The sequence below is a fragment of the Chinchilla lanigera genome, unplaced genomic scaffold (assembly GCF_000276665.1).
Source record: "Chinchilla lanigera isolate Chin_1 unplaced genomic scaffold, ChiLan1.0 scaffold00164, whole genome shotgun sequence".
In the NCBI taxonomy this organism is placed as follows: domain Eukaryota; kingdom Metazoa; phylum Chordata; class Mammalia; order Rodentia; family Chinchillidae; genus Chinchilla; species Chinchilla lanigera.
This window is the reverse complement of record NW_004955565.1, coordinates 1,477,718-1,491,608: the sequence shown is the minus strand read 5'-3', so window position 1 is coordinate 1,491,608 and position 13,891 is coordinate 1,477,718. Positions and strand designations below refer to the sequence as shown.

Here is a 13,891-nt window from a genome sequence, read left to right as displayed (position 1 = left end):
ACTTGAAAATAGGTTTAATCACGCAGGAGAAGCATATAGTGTGAGAAGGTGGCCTGGTCTAGGAACTTGAGGAACATTAATTTTTTTAAAATAGGGAAAAAGGAGACCAACTGAGACCAAGTGTCAGCATCTTTTTCAAGAAGTTTGGTTGTGGAGAACAGGGGAGAACAGCAATTATTAAAAATTCTTACTTCTTACTTAATTTAGTTGTTGCTTTCATTGTCCTTACGTTGAGGATTGCATGTGGGCCAGTCCTTTTAGACTCTCCAGGACATAGGAAGTTGGAATTCTCTGTGGCCTAGTATGACTAAAAGGTCATAGTCATGGTCACTGTCTAGCAATTTTAATAATCAATGAGTGTTCTATCTTGATTAAATAAGTATCTGAATGTTAGATAAGCATGGTATGCTTCTGATCATAGAAACGGCAAATACTTTGAATAACTACTTTTTATTCATGAAGCCCATGCCGTCCTAATGTTTTTCCTTTCATCCCCCCCCCTGTTTCTCTTTTCATTGTAGGTGTGGCAGAGAAGACACAGCTGCTGAAACTAAGTGTACCTGCTACCTTTATGCTTGTGTCTTTAGATGAAGGTCCAGGCCCTCCAATCAAGTATCAGTATGCGGAGTTAGGCAAATTATACTCGGTAGTGTCACAGCTAATCCGCTGTTGCAATGTCTCATCAAGAATGCAGTCTTCAATCAATGGTAAAATAGAAAGCCCCATTCTTGATAATTGTTGTTAAATACTGCTGTACATACAAAGTGCTTGATTAAATGTAATTCTGTAAAAATAAATAAATGTAATTCTGAAGATGTTTAAATGTAAAATACAAGTCTGAAAGAAGGTCCATGCTTTTTTGTCCTGTGCCTTTCTCACATATTTAAACAGTGTTTTTGTTTTGTTTTGTTTTGTTTTGTTTTGTTTTGTTTTGTTTTGTTGAGATACAGTCTCACTGAGTTGCCCAGGCTGGGCTCAGACCTCCCAGAGTACTGGGATCACAGGTGTGCACTACCACACCTGCCTTTTTGCATTTTATCATTTTGGCATATCCGATCATTGTAATGCACATTACTTTATTATACTTAGGAATGTTTTCTTCTCTTTTTTTTTTTTCTAAAATAAAAAAATTCACAAGCTATTTTAATGCTACGGTGAAACCTGTTTATTATTGTGGAGAAGCTTATTAGCTGTTCATTGGTACCAAATCTGTTTTCTAGGTAATCCTCCTCTTCCCAATCCTTTTGGCGATCCTAACTTATCACAACCTATAATGCCAATTCAGCAGAATGTGGCAGACATTTTATTTGTGAGAACAAGTTATGTGAAGAAAATCATCGAAGACTGCAGCAACTCGGAGGAAACCGTCAAATTACTTCGCTTCTGCTGCTGGGAGAATCCTCAGTTCTCATCTACCGTCCTCAGTGAACTTCTCTGGCAGGTTAAAGGAAAATAAACATTCATAGGTTTCTGGTTTGATTGGTTATTCTTATCATTATGTTACTCACTATGTCTTACCTATGTCTAGGTTGCTTATTCCTATACCTATGAACTCCGGCCCTATCTGGATCTACTTTTACAAATCTTACTGATTGAGGATTCCTGGCAGACTCACAGGTGGGTACTCATTTTATTACTGGACTGCCTAGACTTGCCAAAATGTTAGAGATAACTAAAATTGACACTCACCACATACTTTTTTTAATCTCTTGGAGTTCTAGTGATTATTTCATCTTTTAAACTCAGTCCCGGTGTGGCGGCACACTCCTGCATCCTGCAGTTCCAGCACTTGGGCTCACTAGGAGTTGAAGGCCAGCCTGCACTATGTAGTGAGACCCTGTCTCAAAGAAGGGGGATAGGATGTTGAAAATGATCAAAATACTTATACACATACTCCAGGCTCCCAAAATGAATATCACTATTCAGTATTACTAACTTGCACTTTAAAAAAAAGAGAAAAGGTGGTTTGAAAACTCAGGACAAAGGTCAATAGCAAGTTCCTCCTTTCCCTACAATTATACATCGTTTTCTGATTTTTTTTTCCAGTCTGAATTTCATACTTAGTATTATTAACTTCAGTTGCATTTTTATAAAAATTCATGGGTTTTTGATAAATACTCGGATTTCATTCATGTGTCCTTCGGTTATGTTGTGAATTTCTTTCCTTTTATTCTTTTTAACTCAGAATCGAACTCAGGACCTTGTGCTTGCCTGCCAGGCAGGGGCTTATGCCACTGAGCTATATCCCTGGAATCCTTGGATTATTTTAAGATTAAATTATATTAGTTTTAGCCAGGCATGACGGCACACGCCTATAATCCCAGCACTCGGGAGACTGAGGCAGGAGGATCATTGCGAGTTCGAGGCCAGCCTGGGCTACAAAGTGAGCTCAAGGCCACCCTGAACTGCATAGTGAGACCCTGTCTCAAAAAGACAAAAAAAATAATAATAATGAATTATATTAGTTTTAGAATTAGTCACATGAAATAACATTTGGTTGTCTAAAATAGTCCTTAGGTGAGTATCTTCATTTCCCATTGTTCATAGAGTTTGTAAATAGCTCTGTAGCTCAGTCCTGGAGGGAGTGAATGCTAAGCCATTGCCCCTAGGAGGAAATGCAGTTAGAGTTCTGTGAGCTTCTTCTTTACTACCCCCTCCTCCATCCCCAGGGTGGATGGGGGTGGTTTTTTGGGTTTGGTTTGGTTTGGTGTTTTGTTTTTGTTTTGCATGCCATACTGAGAATTGAACTCAGAGTCCCAGGGTTCGCATTCGGCTATATCTCTAGCCCTTCCCTTTTTAATTTTGAGACTAGTGCTCACTAAACTGCCCTTACCAGTTAAACTCTCAATCCTCCTGCCTCAGCCTCCCAGACTGCTGATCCTACAGGCATGTGTCACCACACCTGGCCTCCACATCAACCAAATACTATATAACCTTGTTGTGTGCATCTATTTAATAAATATTCTTGATTCATTAACATTGACTTTATGACCAACAGCTCTTACAACTAATACCTAAGTAGTTGTGCTCCCTAAGTAGTTGTAATTCCAGCACAGCACTTAGGAGGTTGAGACAGTGAGAGCTTGAGTTCAAGGCCAGTCGGGGCTACATAGCAAGACCTTGTGTCTAAGGTAGGGAGAAGGGTGCTTGTTTACAGTTGAAGCTAAAACAAAGAAGAGTGTCACTTTGTTGTACTTCAACTAGGAAAGTGCAGGTTGGGCACCTTAAATGCTTTCTGCTCTGCATCTCTCCACAAATGGCCACCATCCAAACTCTAGCCATTTAGACAGTTTTGTATCTTTCTCAGCATGATCAAAGGTGATGTTGAGCCATTTCTCAATATGATCACAGGATTTGAAACTTTTCTTCTAAGTCGATTTTATTGAAACGTAACTATTTTCCATTTTAAAATACTGCAAGCATTTATAGCTTTAAACTGGTAAGTCATGGCTGTGCTCTCTTGTTTCATTAGAGTAAATGTTAATGGTAAAGACATATTAAATGCTGAATTAAATGGGAGAGGTAAACTTTTGTGTAGTCAGATTAGTAAATCATTGTTATTATGAATGATTGGCCCCAGCTTGAAAGTAATTATCTCATAGTGGACCTTTAGTTTTTTTGAGTAAATAGGATACTGATTAATAGCATTTGAAAACACTTTTTTTTTTGAGACAGGGTCTTGCTATGCAGTTCAGGCCGGCCTTGAGCTCATTTTGTAGCCCAGGCCGGTCTCAAACTTGCAACGATCCTCCTGCCTCATCCTCCCAAGTGCTAGGATTATAGGCGTGCACCACCACGCCTGGCTTTGAGAACACTTCATACTAAGGAAGAAAACATGTTGCAACAGAATTAATGATTAAGCTGGGCATGGTGGCCTGCACCTGTGATCCCAGGTTTAGAAGGCTGAAGCAGTAGGATAGCAAGTTGTAGGCTAGCCTGGGAAACTTAGCAAGGCTCTATATTAAAAAGTACAAAATGCTGGAAATGTAGCTCAGTGGTAGACCACTTGTGTAGCATGCATGAGACTTGGGTCCAATCCTCAGTACCCAAAACCAGAAGAAAGAACGTTGTAACACTCACTGTCACTTAACAAAACGGAAGGCAAAAGCAGATCAACAAGAAGCCTATATACCTTGTTAATTTATCTAAAATAATTAAACTTTACAAAATTGCTGAAGGTGAGCCAGGCATGGTGACACACGCCTGTAATCCTACCACTTGGGAAGCTGAGGCAGGAGGATTGCTGCAAATTTAAGGCCAGCCTGGGCTATATAGCAAGACCCTATCTCCAAAAAAAAAAAAAAATTGCTGAAGGTTTCCAAACAAAACATTTTATAGCTACATGAGTTTTTAAAATCTGACTCCCCCTGTGCTATTTCGTAAATGGATGTATGTTTATTACTATGTGTTTCCCAGAACAACCATTGAGAATAGTCAGTGAATATTCATTTGGTCACTCATGTATTTACTTTTTTTTTTTTCTGGTACTGGGAATCGAACTCACGACCTTGCGCTTGCCAGGTAGGCGCTGTGCCGCTGAGCTAAATCCCCAGCCCTATTTATTTTCTTTAGAAACCACTTTGAAGAAACCAAAGTATAGTATAACAACCATTGATAATAACCTACCCCTTTTGTCTATAACTCACTATTATTTGTCTGTTTTCCTGAGAAACTATCTTGTAGATAACAATATGTAAAACAACAACCATTGATAATTTCCTACCACTTTTAATTCGGTAAGCCCTCCATTACTATGTTATCCTCCTTTTACTCTTTAAATTAAAAAAAAAAAAAAAAAGAATTAAAATATGGACATGTTAGGAAAAAAAAAGAAAGAAAAAAAGAAAATCTGACTCCCCGGGTTATTTATTTTATTGAGGTAAAATTCACCATTTCACCTACTTTTAAAGTACACAGCTGAGTGGCTGATAGTGCATTCACAATGTTAGTACATTCATAGTACATTACCATTATCTCATTCTAGAACATTTTTATGACCCCAGAAGGAAACTCCCTACCCAGTTGCAGTCACCACCTGCCCACTCCACCATCCCCTAACCTTTCCATCTCTGGATCTCCCAATTCTGACCATTTCATTAAAAATGAAATCATTCCGGACACGCCTGTAATCACAGCACTTCAGGAGGCTGAGATAGAATCGCAGTGAGTTTGACACCAGCCTGGACTACATAGTGAGACCCTCTCAGAAAAACTGTGAAAAAAGAAATCATAGAATATGTGGCCTTCTGTTTCTGGCTGCTTTCACTCCACATGTTTTCAAGGTTTGTCCATATTCTAGGATGTATCAGTATTTTACTTCATTTATACGCCTGAATTGTATGGATACGTGTGTATATATCTCATTTTGTTTACTGGCAGGTAATTTTTTTTATTAGTACATGTTTGCAGAACATGATTACATTCATCGTGGGGAGTTGATACCTGTACGTAACAGCATCTCTTTTTTTCCCTTCTTTCATCCCTCCTCCCAACTAGCAGGTAATGCTTCTAAACACAAACAAGGCATACTTTTGCCTCTACTATTTTTTTTTTTTGGTTTTTTTTTTGGTTTTTTCTCCGGTACCGGGAACTGAACTCACGACCTTGTGCTTGCCAGGCAGGCACTTTTGCCGCTGAGCTAAATCCCCAGCCCCCTCTACTATCATTTTTTAAATTTTCTATTTCAAAAATGAACAGAATGGGCCAGGAGTGGTGGCCCATGCCTGTAATCCCAGCACTCGGGAGGCTGAATCAGGAGGATCATTGCGAGTTCGAGACCAGCCTGGGTTACAAAGTGAGCATAAGGCCAGCCTGAACTACAGAGCGAGACCCTGTCTCAAAAGGACAAAAAAAAAAAAAAAGAACAGAAATAGTTAGCAGTGTATTGTTGTTTTGGTTTGGTGGGAGCAGAAGTGAAATCCTATACTGGTATGTTAGCTAAATTGTACTGTTGCTGGTGAAAATTGCTTTGCTGGCCATGTAATCTGGTTAGAATTCAAATTAATTTTGCACTGCCAAATTATGTCACTGTTTAATAGTCACTGGATTCTAACTTCTTACCTTCAAAAATGCAGTTTTAAAGTTTGTATTACTCTTGAGTGTTGAATTTGATTTTGATAATGTATATCAATAATACACATATCAGAATCCTTTTTCACTAGTACTATGTTTAGAGGACCACAAACTGGAGTCAGACTGCTAAGCAGCCACATGACATTGTGCAGGCTATTGAACTCTATCCATTTCCTCATCTGTTCAAGGGTTTTGCACCTACTTTTCCATGTGAGATAAATTTTTTGAGTGACAAGTAATGCACTAAATATTAGCTGCTATTCAGTTTTAATAGTTGTCTTTGTCTGGTCTCTTTCAGAATTCATAATGCCCTTAAAGGAATTCCAGATGACCGAGATGGACTATTTGACACAATCCAGCGCTCTAAGAATCACTATCAAAAAAGGGCATACCAGTGTATAAAGTGTATGGTAGCGCTCTTTAGCAATTGTCCTGTTGCTTACCAAATCCTACAGGTGGGATTTTCTTAATGATTTCATAGAAACCTGAATCAGAATTAAGGATAATGTTTTCAGAAAAGAAAACGTTGAGAGTTTGGGGCTGTCACTTTAAACTACCTTTGGAAGTACTCCACATCCTGTCACATACGGTTTTATTTTCTTTTAAAGGGCAATGGAGATCTTAAAAGAAAGTGGACCTGGGCAGTGGAATGGCTCGGAGATGAGCTTGAAAGAAGACCATACACTGGCAACCCTCAATACACTTACAACAACTGGTCTCCCCCAGTGCAAAGCAATGAAACCTCAAATGGCTATTTCTTGGAGAGATCACATAGTGCTAGGATGACTCTTGCAAAAGCTTGTGAACTCTGTCCAGAGGAGGTAAAAAAAGCCACCAGTGTGCACCCGATAGAAATGGAAGAAAGCAAAGTAATTCTTTACTTTATAGGCCAGTGTTTATGTATTAATGATACTGTTAAAAAATAAGTTACTGTTTACTGTGTATGAAGTTAATGGGAGGAGCCTTTTTTTTTTTTTTGGTGCGGGGGGGCTGGTTCTGTGAAATTTTCTGAAAGGTAAGTATTGAGAATCCAGATCAGGGTTTTTTTCATTTGCTTTAATTTGTTCATCTGCATCTACAGTAAACGAGAAGTCACTAACAGTTTTATAGAGTTAAAATTTAGTTTATGGCTGGGCATTGTAGCACACACCTATAATCCTAGCCCTTGAAGGCTGAGGCAGGAGGATCACTGCAAGTTCAAGGCCAGCCTGGGCTGTAAAGTGAGTTCAAGGCCAGCCTGAACTGCATAGTGAATCCCTGTCTCATAAATAAATAAGTAAATAAGCTTAAATAGAAAAAGTTAAAAATGAGTTTGAATTTGTCTACTTAATTCTTTGCCTTTACATGTTCTAGGAGCCAGATGACCAAGATGCCCCAGATGAGCATGAGTCACCTCCACCGGAAGATGCTCCATTGTACCCCCATTCACCTGGATCTCAGTATCAGCAGGTAAATAGTCAGCTGTGTTTTCCCCCAGAACCAATCTTACACTTCTCTGTAAAGGTTGGCCGAAGTTTTTGTGGTGACTATGAAGTAAGAGGGTTGCCTGGGCTAGCACTGGGGGCCAGATCAGAAGAGGAATGGTTGGAGTAGGAACTGCCCCCTGTGGTGTTTTCTTGTGAAGTAGGTGTCCTCTACAGTTATAGTTACTAGAACTAGAATCATTCTGTCAGCAAAAAATGATAATCATTGTTTAGTATAAAGCACTATGGTGCCATTTCCTGTTAGGGTAAGTCTGCAAGTGGCTTCTGAAGACATTAAGGTACAGCAAGTGAAGTAAGAGGTCCTTGATTACTTAGCCTCAGATTTCAGTGACAGTAAAAATTATAGGAAAAAAAACCACAAGGATTTGGCAGATTTCCACAGGTGATTGACTGTCACACTGCAGAGTGCCAGCCCCTATCCCAAAGGGCCTGGCACCACCAGTTAACATGTGACAAGTCCTACAGGTCTGAGAAACATTAAGGCATTCTTCTTTAGGTTTCTGGGTATAAATAGAAACATACTAAACAGTACATATTAGACATACTCATTTTTATAAAAGCCCTGTAGCGTTCAGGCATTGAAAAGGTTAAGGGAAAAAAATAAATAAAAATAAAAGCTTAAGAAACCAAATCTTCATAGAAGCTACTTTGCTGAGCCCCAAGAAAGGTCTTACATTGCTCATGCCTGGTTATTCTCTAAATTACTCACGCTGGCCTCAAACTTTCTACCAGTCCTGCCTGAGCCTTTGAGGAAGCTGGGATTACAAGTGTGTGCCCCATGCCTGGCTACAAGTCATTGTGGAGATTTTTAACCAAGACCAATAATAGACTCTTGGTGGTTTATCATTTTTGCATCTAAATTTTTGGCACTAAAAATCACTTTGGCCAAATAAGAGACGTACATAAACACTGCTCTTTCTTGGAGCCTTGGGGTTTATATTTACACTAGCTTTTTCTCTTTTAAATGAGGTGGTTTTTTCACTATTAGTGTAAATCCCAAGAATGAAAGGCATGTTTACTTTTCCACAGACTTCAGTCAGTTTTAGTCTGTTGACTGTGGGAAAAGTTGTAACGTGAGGATCTCTTCTCTCCTCCCAGAATAACCATGTGCATGGACAGCCATATACGGGCCCAGCAGCGCATCACATGAACAACCCTCAGAGAACTGGCCAGCGAGCACAAGAAAACTACGAAGGCAGTGAAGAAGTATCCCCACCTCAAACCAAGGAGCAGTGAAATGCACATAATAAACTGGTTCCATCAAGACTGTGCACCCAGGCCTTACAGTCCAACCTTTTTCTGTGTCTGGCTAATATTTAAAACTAGAAAAACTATTCCTAATCAACATGGAGTGGAGTTTATTCACTGTCTTATCTGCAGAAATTTGCTGTCAATATATAACCCGCCTGCAGTGGAAAGTGTATAGTGTTTTGTAATAAATGGCCTGATGCTAATGTGTAAATGGCAAAGGTGTATATAGTATATTAATGTTGACTGTTAATTCTTAAGCAAGAAACTTTTTTCTTGATGAGACTCACAGATCTACAAAAACTACAAGTGTTTGCCTCGTGGCAGTTGGATCAACTCCTTTACAAAAACAAAAAATAAACCAACAGCAACAAAACAGCCCATTCATGTCAGCCACACCGATAGTTTCTTGTTAATTCTTTGCCACTGGAATCAGTTTTACTACGAGCAATGTAAGGCTGGTAACCTTTAAATTATTGGTTGATGTGGAAAATTGGTGATGTAACATTGTTTCTAGATCTTTTTTCATTGCCTTTTTATTCTGATATTAGGTTAATCACTTTGAAGCTATAGTTATGCTGTAACATTTAGCATGGCTTCACACCAAGTTAGTGTAGCCAGTGAGGACAAAATACCGTAATGACTGCAGCTGTCTTGGAGTGACAGCTGTATTGCTCAGAGCTTTTCCTTACACCTAGAATATAAAATACAAAACGAGGGGAAAGATGTGACAGACGGGCGATTTTCAGTTGCACATAGGTTCCTTCTCTGTTTGACAGTTCAGTCTCTGGGTGGGATGAAGAAACACTTAAGTATCAGTAACGAGAAAAACAAATATGCAAACAATTTGCTATGCCAGGATGCTGGAGCATAATAGAAGACTGTATTTGGTGTGCTTGTTTTGTTTCTTTGGTAGAGCTTAGTAGGTGAATCTTCTAAAACTTTCCTTCTGCTGGATCCCAGTGACGTGGAAGTCGTCAGAATCCCACAGTACTTGAAGTACCTCTGCACCGAGATGTCTGGCCGATTTTCTGCTCAGTCACAATTTTACTTGAAAGCAAGAATTGTCCTAGCTCCTTTCATTATTCCAAAAATTTTAACGTTCAAAGCAGGGTCTAATTTAAAAAGAAACTACTGGTAAATATAATTGAGGTATCACAATTTCAGAATAAACATTTGATTAAAGACAAGGAACTCATCAGTGAATACTGTATTTAAAAGAGAATTGGTGGCTTGAATGTGTGTAATTTTTTTGGAACCTGTCTAAAAACCAAATACCCCTGCAAACAGATACAGCCCATCCTATTTAAATATTTTGCTGTTTTATTTTATAGAAATTATTTTGCTGAATTCACAAATAGAATTTGATTTAAGAAGAACTTTTTGTCCTGTGGTGTGTTTTTGTTTTTTGGTTACCTTTTTGTCCTTCGTTGTTGTTTTTTTAAGGACTGCATATTAAGATTCTGTGCATAGCATGCATAGGCATGGCGCTGCGTTCAGGGTTCCAGGCACACTGAGTTTTTGTGCACAGAAAGACTTGACCTTTGGCCCTTTGCTAAAGACTTAGAGAAAACAGGATGTTGACACTGTAAAAGTTTCCTAACAATCTTGTACTTTTTGTATGTTTTTTATATACATGTATATTTAATGAGCACAAGCTTGGTTGTATTTTTTAACAATTCAGTTAACGGGAAAATGTTTTGTCAAAAGGCTATAGTTGGAACTGAAAGCAGAAACAGAATCAAGCATTGCGTTATTTTGTGATTAAAAGGGGCAGGTATTTAAGCTATGGCTTTGGGTATCTTACTTGCAGTACTTGATAATCTAGGCTTCTAGGTTTGCTGTAACATTAGGAAACTTTGACTCCAGTTAGATTGTTTTTGTGTTACATCTGAATTTTCGTTTTTTTTTTTTTTTGCAGAGCCGGGGGTGGAAATCAGGGCCTTGCCCATGTTAGGCAAGTGCTGCACCACTGAGCTGCATCCCTAGCCTGAATCTTAAGTTTGAGCAAAGGTTGTACAGTTTGCAATTCCAATTGGCAGTTTTCATTTAAAAGTTCCTCAGTTACAAGCTTCCTCAGCTAGTGAAGTTAGATTAAGATTGTTCCTAGGAGTTTTGCTAATTCTCACTGTGAGAGGTGTTTTTTGGTTTGCTTCCTGCTCTTTAACAAAAGTATATAATGTACTTAATTTGAAAACCCAATGACTTCCTAGATAAGAAAAAAACTTGACATTTAAAGAGGCTGTGAATTTTTCTGTTTGGAGAGAGAGTCCAACTTTGGTTGCTTGCAATTTATAAGCACCCTAGTGCCAGGTGAGGGTTTGTGAATCATTTTTCCCTCCACTTGAAAAAGAATAACCTGTTATAACCAGGAGTGAGGGAGAGTGAACAGTTATTTTTGTTTGTGCAAATTTTTTTCTATATATAACTTAAGCATTGATGTATAACCAGAAATTTTAAGATGCATGTTATTGTAAGAGCAAATAGTGGTGATTTTGAGGTCTTTTTCTGAACATATATGGCACATTTTAAATTTCAAGTCTTCAAAGTGCCTAAAGATTATTTAATTCTCCCTCAGCTGATTTTTTTGAGCCATATATTTCCTACTTTAAATGTTTGTTGCAGAATCACTAGTCTTCCTCAGAAGGAAAAATTCCCAGAGTTCTAAATGGCATGATTACTCCAGAAGACGGTGGGTTTGTTAATGTAGACAAGATATTTAGTTGTAAAATTGTGTGAGCCTGGGCTTTGCCCTGCTGGATCTAAGTATTTCAGTGTACAACTTGGTAAAAACCCTATTGCTGCTGTTTCTAAGCCCTCCACCAACCGAAATTTCATATTTGACATCATAGAAGCAGAGATAAGAACATAAAACATTTGGGGTTTGTTCATTGATTTTTTTCTTTCAGTGATAATTTCCCAGCTTTGTGTCTTTTAGCTATTATGTACACAAATTTAGAATTATATTACAATGTTTTCTATTTTTTTCATGATTAACTTTTATTAGTGAATGATAATTTAAGTCTTTAATCCTAGTGATTAAAAACAGGAGCTTTTTTTTAATTTCAATTGAGTTTGTAAATGAAAGCAACAGTCTGAATATTCAGATGACAATTTCAGAATAGTTCTTTCGGGTTTTTATAAGTATTTTTCCAGCTTATGTTCTCCCATGAACTATTTTACTTTGCCGAATTTTGTGTTTAAGTTGGTGGATATATCATATCCTGCCTTATTTGGAATTATAACCAGATTTTTAAAATTGCCTTTCCATTAGAAGTGCCCTGTTTTGGACTTTAGTTTGAAGGTCCTGTAGACATACTGCTGAGAAAGAAAGTCAACACCCCCTCGCCCCAGCTTTTGTGTTACTAAGAAAAAAACCATTCAGTACTGGTTTCCTAGTAGGGCTCCACCAGAATTGGTCCTACGCTTATGTGTTTAGTATTTGAAAATAAGGTTTTGGGTGTGATAAACCACTACAGAAGTGCTATAAATGTATTAAGAACTTGCTGCCGATTGTATTTATAACAATTATTTTGTGCTTGCAGAAATGTAGCACTTTTCCTCCAAATTTATAGGTGTGAAAAGGGGGGGGGGTGTGCCACATTTTAAAGTCACAAATGCAAGTTTTTATTTTGAAATCCCGAAAGGAAATTTCACCGCCCAAATCACACACTTAGCCTTTTACAAGCCAACAGACTGACATAAAGATTGTCCACAGTTCCTAAGATTTAGCACATATACAAAAATAAAACTTTATAAATTAAATTTTGGTTTTTCCTCTTTTATTAAAGATTTCTAAAATTGGAAGGGGGTGATTTGTTTTTTGCTGTGCTGAGGACCCCCCCACCCTCAGGGCCTGGCGCGTGCGGAGAGGGATTCAGCTGTCATCTTGCAGACCTAACTGCTACCTGAACTTGGCTTTGAAAGAAATACAGCAACCCACATGTCACTAAGGGGGGTTATGGAAGGGAAAATTAGTTTCAGCTCACACGCTGTACCTGCTGTTTCTTAGTGCCTAAGCGGTAACTGTTGGCATGTTCGAAGAACAGTGACATAGAGACTTGATACTAAAGTTGGGTTACTTCAATGAGGACTACTGCTTTTTTTTTTTTTTTTTTTGATACCAGGAATCAAACTCAGGACCTGGCGCTTGCCAGGAAGGCCTGAACTATATAGTAAGACCCTGTCTCAAAAAAACAAAAAAGAAAAACCATGTTTCATATATACCTTGAACATCCAGCCTAAAAATGTTACGGAATACTCATAGTGGCCTTGGTTTTACGTGAACATATCTTTCTCCAGTGCTGGAGATGAAACCCGGAGAGCTTAGCACATGCTGTCTACTACTTGGCTATAACCTAAACCCCAAACCTTCTAAAACTAATTTCAGACCCCCTAAAGGAAAGGAGTTGATTCTTTTTAAAGACATTCCATTTAAACATAAAAGATTGCAACAGGAATGGTTCGAGCTATCATCTGAGGTACAACAGGTTTATTCTGCAGCTAACATAGAACATGCTGGAGTCACCCATTCACGGGTGCTCCACGAGGCAAGTCATTGTCAGGGATGATAAAGCACTCCCTCTGGCGTAGTGATCCATGTCATGGCAAACACTTTAATGCTTGCACATAGAAAGGTTTTCTTAGGAGGCTTGCTGTGTAGTTGGGGCTGGCCTCAAACTCCAAGTCCTCCTGCCTCAGCCTCCAAAGTGCTGGGACTCTAGGCATATTGTAGGCTTTTCTGACATTGCTTACTCTCGGCACGATTTACAAGTCCTATTTATGGGTGCTTGCTGGCAGAGTTGGCTAATTGTACAGATTTACGAAGCAGCTTGATAGAACTGAACCTCAGAGAACTCGCCAAACCTAAAAGTGCTATCAAGTGGGTTCCTCGAGACACTTTGTGACTTACCTGCTGGTCAGCTGTCAAAGTTCTCCCGACGCTAGGGAAGAAGGAAGATAGCTGACTTCCTTGGCTTTCCGCTGCAGTGCCCCCACCCTGGAAGTTACCCAGTGGAAGCCTCCTTGCAAGCTAAAAATCCTGTACAGACTTTTCCGTTTTCAACTGTAGAGATGTTGCCAGGCGT

The 13,891-nt window shown here is 38.8% G+C and overlaps 1 protein-coding gene across 4 annotated transcripts in view; it reads left to right on the top strand.

Annotated features, from left to right (window-relative positions):
* Usp9x (ubiquitin specific peptidase 9, X-linked) overlaps positions 1-12,569 on the top strand; it is a 123,031-nt gene extending 110,462 nt beyond the window's left edge. For 2 of the 4 annotated variants that reach the window (XM_005413264.2, XM_013509210.1), the window contains exons 39-45: positions 522-707; positions 1,221-1,441; positions 1,529-1,617; positions 6,371-6,527; positions 6,681-6,941; positions 7,426-7,521; positions 8,655-12,569. In XM_005413264.2, coding sequence (XP_005413321.1) covers positions 522-707; positions 1,221-1,441; positions 1,529-1,617; positions 6,371-6,527; positions 6,681-6,941; positions 7,426-7,521; positions 8,655-8,792 — 1,148 coding nt within the window. In that variant the 3' untranslated portion in view covers positions 8,793-12,569. The remainder of the gene's footprint in view (positions 1-521; positions 708-1,220; positions 1,442-1,528; positions 1,618-6,370; positions 6,528-6,680; positions 6,942-7,425; positions 7,522-8,654) is intronic. The other 2 variants (XM_005413266.1, XM_005413265.1) reach the window with 1 other exon arrangement.
* The last annotated feature ends 1,322 nt before the right edge of the window (positions 12,570-13,891 follow it).